The 8142-nt window shown below is 45.7% G+C and overlaps 1 protein-coding gene across 1 annotated transcript; it reads right to left on the reverse strand.

Moving 5' to 3' along the window:
• Positions 1-242: 242 nt before the first annotated feature.
• On the reverse strand, positions 243-7891 carry CALM1 (calmodulin 1). Its single transcript, XM_077780946.1, has 5 exons — positions 7861-7891; positions 6762-6905; positions 4527-4633; positions 3963-4098; positions 243-3784 (listed from the first exon to the last, which is right to left on the reverse strand). Exons 2-5 carry the CDS (start codon positions 6829-6831, stop codon positions 3756-3758), a joined length of 342 nt encoding a protein of 113 aa, XP_077637072.1. The 5' UTR covers positions 6832-6905; positions 7861-7891; the 3' UTR covers positions 243-3755.
• Positions 7892-8142: the final 251 nt, after the last annotated feature.

Raw genomic sequence — 8142 nt, forward strand, 5'->3', positions numbered from 1 at the left:
TTTCTGCATAAAGCAAGCACAGATACAGTGATAGGCCACGAGATGGTGTTCAAATGTCAGCTATCATCACTTGAACTTAAAACTAGAGCAAAGCTGTGGTGGGATGTGTCTGTGGCGTTTCTGGCCCGTCATGCTCACCTACGGTCCTAGAGCCTGCGTGGAATTACACCTGAGGGCGGGTGTCCCTTGTTAAGCAGGAGGGATCGGAGGCTATACAGGCTAAAAACCTACACAGTTCGCAGTTAGAGATGAAAGGCTGCAGAAATGTTTATTGAATACAGTGCCAGGTTTATAAATAAAACTTATGTACAATTTCCATAGAGTTGGTCCCCCATCAGAGAGGTGGTTAAATCTCCAGACAGTTTATCTCAAGATTTACAGAAACATTCAAGTACATCTCCTTTTCAAATCGCCATGGTGAAGGGTTAACTTCGGTAACAGAACTACCGCCATGGTGGCTACAGGTGTTTAATGAACAGTAGAAGGGCTGGAGAAAAACACACACCCCGCCCACGCCACTACCTTCTTACTCGGAGGGATACAGACCGCAAAGGATTTCTGTCTCCTACAAGACAACTTCAGGGGTTTAAAAGAGAGAGAGAGAGAGAGAGAAAAGGTCGGCAAAAAGGATGGGTTAAGACACATTCGTGGGATCCTAGTCACCGTCAAAAGGATAATGTATTTAGGATATACAATATTAGTTCAGAGGTTTAAAATAATTGAATGAACCAAGAGCAGACCCTTGACCAAATTTACATTCTTGGTTTAGGAAGAAGTTCCCAGCACGCCGATACCGGGGCCCAATAATATGTTGCTACTGATGTGCCACGCGGCACTTCGGGAGGCCTAGTGATGGCCACTCGTTACGATACAGGTTAGAAGTACAGTCAGACATGCATTTAGAAAGAGAATATAAAAATATGTACAGTCGCTAATTTTCCGTGTGTTGCCGAAAGACACCAATTAAAGTGTGCAAAAATTCATTGGTCTAAAAATCAGGGAAAAAAAAGTCTTTCTTGGCAACAATGCATCAAAAGCCCATCTGAAACATCGAGATGCATTTGCCTTGCTTAACACCTACCCCAAACAGATGGAGAACAAGACTATGAAAGTGTTTGCCAAGTACTCAGCAGTTTTTTTATGGCAAGTCTCAGGCTCAAGCGGGATGCCAGTTAAACTAGTCACTTTATATATATAAATATATGTATATATTTATAGAGCAGTTAAAAGTAGGGGCAAGAGTTTACAGGAAGGTGCTAACCAACGTGAAGGGTACGGACCCCGCACCCGGCTACTTCCTCTCACAAACTCATGCAGCCTGCAAACACCCAGTCTGGGCCGCTCATCCCCTCAAAGGCCAGAGGGAAAACGGCTGAGGCTGACTGAGCCGCCCCCCTCCGCACCGAGCCGGGACTCCGCACTCCCTGGGGGAAAGGCTTCGCTTCCCGTCCAGGATGCTGGCCATGTTAAGAATCTGACTTCGTGAACGGTCTTTCAGGAAGGACTGTGGGACCACTAAGATGGAGCCCACCCAGCTTCTAGAAAAAGACTTGACGAAAAGAGTTAAGACAGAAGGCAAAGTTTTCAAAGCAAGTTAAATCACCCCCATCCCTCTCTGAAACGGCCAAGAGGCCACTGAACACGGCCCGAGATGGGCCGGCACTTGGCCTGCCTGCAAGAAACAACATCCGGGAGCCATCGGTCCTCGCGAAGAACTCGCAAGGTGCTCCCTCCGGATCCAGGGAATCCCAAAAGCCATCCCTAGTTCAGGGTCACCTTCTCTTCTACAACCACCCAGTCTAAGGACCAGCAGCAGCAGATGGGTGGGCTCCTCTCCACGGCTCGGACCTATCCCTCCGGCAGCAAATCTAACAGGCTGCACGATGCCAGAAAGGCAGGGAGTAGGAGAGGGAGAAGCCAAGGGTCTCTATAAATCAGCCCTGAACGCACCCATTCGGCTGCCAAGAGCTTCTCGCTGCCTTGCTGGCAGCCCGCCGCTGTTCCCAGGCAAACTGAAACCACCCACAAAAACTCTCAAAACGCCCATCTCTTTACTGGTAATATAGGACCAGTGAACACCCTGAAAAATGCACATCCAGCCTTCACTTCAAGAGTCCTACACTACATGCATGTCGTCTTTAAAGGGGCTTTTAAAGCACGCCCATCCCATTGCAAAGACCAGTACCAGCATCTCAGTTTTGGTTACAGGTTTATAATTAGACACAAAGTTCCCTCCAGGCTGGAGTTTTTACTCTCAGGCTGGGGACCAGCATTAGTTCTACTTGGGAGAAAGCAAGCAAAGTGTCAACTGGGGTGTGGGCAGGGGGAGAAGGAAAAGCTAAGGAAAGTAGCATAAATTAAAAATCATCAATCAAGTGACCGGTAGCGTCTCTTAGGCACGCAGACTGCTCCTACCACACAGCGAGGATCGAGTTACTGACACACTAAACCAGGTCTCTTGCACAGATGGTCTCAAGTAGTTACATAAAACAGGTAATCAGCAGCACGACTGGGCAGAACCCAAGTACATGCTTGAGAAAAAGTGGGGTTTGTTTTCTTTTCCTTAAGAGCTCCGCTGCCTGAGTAATCACAAAGTCCCCAGGGCTTGCTCCCCACCTCCCCGCAGTGAAAATACAGGTAGACCTACATGCCCAAGGATAGGATGAAGCACTTGCTACCTGCCTGCACTGAGGCAGGGTCTCAGGCTCAGAGGTCGGTGCTGTGACGTTGGGAGGGCAAGAAGCCTGATTCCGGGCTGTGGGCATTAAATGGTACCAACCTCTCCTCCAACTGCCTTGTCCCCCATTCAGATCTCAGCTTTACAAAGCATTTAACACCACTTTAAGTTAATGGTCTTTTTATTGGAAAAAAAAAAAAAAGACTAGCATTTACAACTTGGAATGGACGTTAAATTGTACTTTCTCGAACAGCAATGTTGACGGTTGTGCTGAGGGGTCCGCAGCCACAGCCTACCTCTGCGGGCTCCAAGTCACGGTTCAGGAGGTTTTAAAAACAGAGAGTCCAAAGATGCTCCCTTGGTAAAGGTTTCTTTTTAAAAATGTGTGTGAATGGTGACAGCCGGACACCTGTCTCGCTCTGGCACGAGGCGGACAACGCTAAAACCAACACGCACGCGGCATGCCGGCAGGATGTCACCATCACCACACGGGTGGGGGCGCGCGGGGAGTACAGGGGGCCGCCCTGCTCTGGGGGGGCTGCGTCCGGACAGTCTATCCTTCACCCATTTTTCTGCACAGCATCCCGAGGTAACCCAATTTTTAAGGTTTGCTTTCGGTAAACCAGCGATGACAATTTATACTCAACAAATTGAACTAGAACCCATGTGGAATAGGCTTTTTAAAATTTTTGTTTTTTCATTTTTTCGTTTTTAATACAAAGGCCTGACTGTGCTCAATCGTCAAGCTGCATGCATGAAAAACTGGCCAGCCCAAACAGTGCAGTAATCGTTAGCAAATGGAACTGCAAGGAGTCCACTAAGTGCTTCCTTATCGTTAAGGTAGTACAAGTATTTATATCGTAAAACTGATGTGTAGCGCTTCGTCTTTAGGGGACAGGACCACCAACCAATACATGCAGATTTTGTGTGTGGACAGAAGGTACTTTTGACATTCAGTTTTGCTATATAGAAACAGAATGAGTAAATGAACTTTTTTTTTTTTTTTTTGCAAGAGGTAAGTAAAAGATTCAATTTGATTCTTCTAGAGGGGGGGAAAAAAGGAGTTGAAAGTAGGTCTTCACTTTGCAGTCATCATCTGTACGAATTCTGAAAAGACAAATAATCATAGCTTTGGGTTATCTTCAAAAGTAGCTTTCATGAACACAACAGCTCTATTCTGCCTTAAAAAAATAAAAACAAAAAAGCCTAGCGAAGCAGTTAACTTGTTGACAGACATCAAGGAGAGGTCTATTCAAAACCAAGCTAAGGAAAAATGACATTTTACCTTCATAGTTGACTTGTCCATCTCCATCGATATCTGCTTCTCTGATCATTTCATCTACTTCTTCATCTGTTAGTTTTTCTCCTAAGTTTGTCATGACGTGACGTAGTTCTGCCGCACTGATGTACCCATTGCCATCCTGGGAACACAGAGCAGGGTTACTGATCGCGGCGGCTGAGCAGGTCTGTGGCTTACTCATGCCCTCTCCCAGTGCTGCCAATTCTGCATCCAGCCTGCTGCACATCTCCGGCGCCCCCCGCCCTCCCCAGACTACGTGCATACACTCAGTGGACCTAGAAAATGCAGGGGCTTGGCTTGGCGAAAACTAACGATCCGAAAGTAACAATCAAGAACTTGGCTCAGAATTCGCCGCTACTTATTATGCTTACTCTCACCCAGTAAGATTGCTGCAGGAAGTCGGGGTATTTGAAAAGGAGAGAAAGGGCCCCAGCAATTAGCTTTAAGCATTCTAGCTACAGGACAGATTGTCAGAGCTTTTAGAAACAACAGAGGAAAAAAAAAAAAAGCCATATGTAAGTACCGTCTGTAAAACAGATGCAGGATTACCTTGTCAAAGACTCGGAATGCCTCACGAATTTCTTCTTCACTGTCCGTATCTTTCATTTTTCTAGCCATCATAGTTAAAAATTCTGGGAAGTCAATGGTGCCATTACCTTAAATTAAAAAACAAAAGCTCACGTTAAAGAAGTGCTCCAGTAGTGCTACCCGGCAGTGATCATCTTAAAAGCACTTTATGGAAAGGCTGAAGACTCCCTGGGACCAACTGGTAAATTATTTTATTTATTAGGTAAAGCCATTTATAAGTCTAAACTGTTTAAATACTTGGCAGAGTAATTTCACATGATTCATGTGCTTCAAATGAGCTATTGGTGCCTGGGACAGCATTTAATGATGCCACACGTGGCGTCCTGACCACTGAACCGGGGCTGTACAGTTCAAAAGGAAGGAGCACACAGCACCCTTCCATTCCTGGGAGAGGCCTTGGAGACCACTCGGCCCTAATGTCGCCTTGGCCGGTGACGCTGGGAAAGGCCCGGAACGAGCCTGCCAATACGACAAAATGTTTTCACAGAAGGAAAGGATTGCGGGAGGGGACCATAAAGCGTCACAAAGTCTCCTCCAGAAGGTGTTTCTCAACCACATGGTTAAGTCACCAAATCGTTTTCTCTCCAACTCCACAACTTTGTTTCTTTCCCATTAAGGGTAAGGCTCGAAGTGTTTTCATAGCTCAGACCGTTAACCTTTAGGAAACAGTGCAGGAGAATCTGTTCTACAGCCAGTATTCCCAACAACTTCCCCTCTACAACTAAGAGTTACGTGAACCACCTCCAAAAGACAAGCCACCAGATTAACAGTGTAACTTGAATTAAATGCAAACAAAATTAAACGAGAGGAAAAAAAATCCTTAGGTTAAGTTACTCATTTTCACCAGCAAGTACCTTTAAATCAAAATAGTAATTCAGAGATCCATTCAAGTCATTTGGCCTCCAAAATTTTAAAGCATTAATGAAACTTTTTAAAGCATTAATGATATTCATGCAAGACAAAAATTATTTGAAATGCTATCTCCTAGCCATGCAGAGAAGACGTCCTCAGGCATCACACTTTCATTGCAAACGCTAGAATCTGTAGCCTGAGACAACTCCACTCTCCTCGTTCCATACAATCTAAGGGCCCAATACACTTTGCCAGTGCGAGTCCCTAAGCAGCTTTCCAGGCTTCACACGAAAAAGGGGGTGGCCACTCCATGTTGGCCTTAGCACTCAAACAAAAGAGATGTATGAACACTGTCTCTTCCAAAATAACATAACATGGATGAAAACTCTTCAAAGTAGCCCCAATGGGCTGACACCACTTGTTAAAGAGCTCACCCTAAACCCCTGCTTCGAAATGTAGGTGATCAGCCAAGTTTAAGTCTACTTTACCACCTCATGATACCCCATTTGTTTAAATAGCTACCATCAAGCCAATCATCTAGAATAAGGTCTAGATCCAGACTGTTTATTCTTAGTTCATCTTTTGAAAAATTACCCAGGTTCTACAATGTTATACAGTACATGTGTATACGGTTTCCAAAAATACATTTCTTTTCAAGAGGGGACTGCTCAGAGATTGTTTACTCATGGACGTGAGCAATCAAAGGTCTACTGTCCACTCTTCTAGAGTCCAGAGGAATGGATGACCAACTGGTGACCAACTGTTACAGGGATTACTGCTTGTGCCTTCTTGCTCTGCACCTTATTCATCTTCTTCTTCTGGTAGGTTCTAGAAATCTACTCCGAACAGTCATCAAGCACCCCATCTCTCCAAGCTTCACGATCCTTAAAATGCTCTGTAATAAACACATCCACAGCTCATGCCTGCCCTCAATTCTAACGGTGGTCTTTTCCCACCCTTTTCTTCCTACTCCTCTTAGAGACAGGCAGTAAGCTTTTTTAAAAGCTCTACGGCTATTTTTTTTTTTTTTTTAATTTTTTTTTCCTTACTTCCCCCACAGGACTCAGTGCAGACTCATGGGCCAGTTGATAAAAGACTGAGCTGTAGGTCACGGGCAAGTAGAAAAGAACAATTCAGCGATCTGATCCAGGAAACGTTCTAGACAGTGAGCACGGCCAAAGGCAGGCCCATAGTCTTCTATTTTCATTGTCAACGGCTGTAAGGCAACCACCGAAAGGCCTGCTGTGCATTTGCTTTGCTCTGGGGACCTGAAAGACAATCTTGTGACATGTCTGAACTTGAATTACACAACGCTGGCGCACGTTCATAGGTCTAAGCCCTCACCGTCAGCATCCACCTCGTTGATCATATCCTGCAATTCGGCTTCTGTTGGGTTCTGACCCAGTGACCTCATGACGGTTCCAAGTTCCTTTGTGGTGATGGTGCCATCGCCATCTTTGTCAAATAGGGAGAAAGCTTCCTTGAACTCTGAAAACAAAAGCGCACCCTTTAGAACGAACGTCGTTATCCAACCCAGCCTCGCACAACACACTTTCCGCGGGCTTGCCAAAGCAAACCGTCCAGGCTTGGGTACTGTCAGGAACTGCCTGCTCTTTTTTCTGCTAAAACATAGACCATGATAGTCCTACTGGACCGGCCTCCAGGCAGCAGTCCGTCAAACAAATACCGCTCCTGGCGACCGGTTCCACAACACCATAGTAGTCTCACGTTTTTAAAGAAAATGAAGCTTAAACACACTTCAGTTAGCCCTCAGTCCAATCTGACAAGTGAAGATGGGTCTGCGTGCTCCCGTCAGGCCCCTTCCTGTCAAAGGTCTCCAGCCATGAGAACGCCTGCTCTCATAACAGGAAGGGGTTCCTGGAAACGTGCATTCCCAGGTCACCGGGGTGTTCTCGCTACGTGGCACTTAACACTGCAAAGGCATATTCCTGGTTTCCTGAAGAGAATCATCCTCAAAAAAGTCCTCCAAGGAATACTGAAAGCTAAGAATCCAAACTAACTCCCTTTCCGATTATTACAGTAGTCTTAACACTCATTTTCCCATGTGTGTTCAAACAGCAAGCCCAAGCCTTCATGGTGAATCACTGAAAGACCCGGGCCCTAAGAGTTCTAAACTGCACCTGTGAGTAGCAGACTGTGCACCGTCTCGTTACGTGCAGCACCTTGAACACCAACCACAGCGCTCAGACGCTCCATGGCGGCACAAGCATTCCTACCCCCCCCTTCCTTCCACGTTGCCTCTGAACCACCAGCAAGGTATTCACACCTGACCGAAATATTTCTGCATCTTGTTCCCATTTAAATCAATTCCTAGAAAACTGCTCAGATTATAGGGGGGTGGGGTGGAAGGGTCAGAGAAGTCACCCACACTGAGTCGTGCCTCGTTCTGGCCTGCTGGGACTCCCTGGAGTCATCAACTTACCAGCAATCTGCTCTTCGGTCAGCTGATCGGCCTACATAAAGAAAGAAGAGATTATAACTCAGCGCACAAGAGTTGACTGAGGGTAACACAGTTTTCCCAATTATACTTTTAATATTTACCTTTCAAAAAAAAAAAAAAATCAAGCTTAAAAAAAAAAAAAAAGCCAACCACCCCAAAACGGCAGCACTGCCCTTGAACGAAAACAATTAGAATAAAGGGAACACTTTCTGCTATTTTAAAAACAAAGGGTGACAAAGAAGTGACAACATGGTACTTTAGGTA

The sequence above is a fragment of the Crocuta crocuta genome, unplaced genomic scaffold (genome assembly GCF_008692635.1).
Source record: "Crocuta crocuta isolate KB4526 unplaced genomic scaffold, BGI_CrCroc_1.0 scaffold299, whole genome shotgun sequence".
NCBI lineage: Eukaryota > Metazoa > Chordata > Mammalia > Carnivora > Hyaenidae > Crocuta > Crocuta crocuta.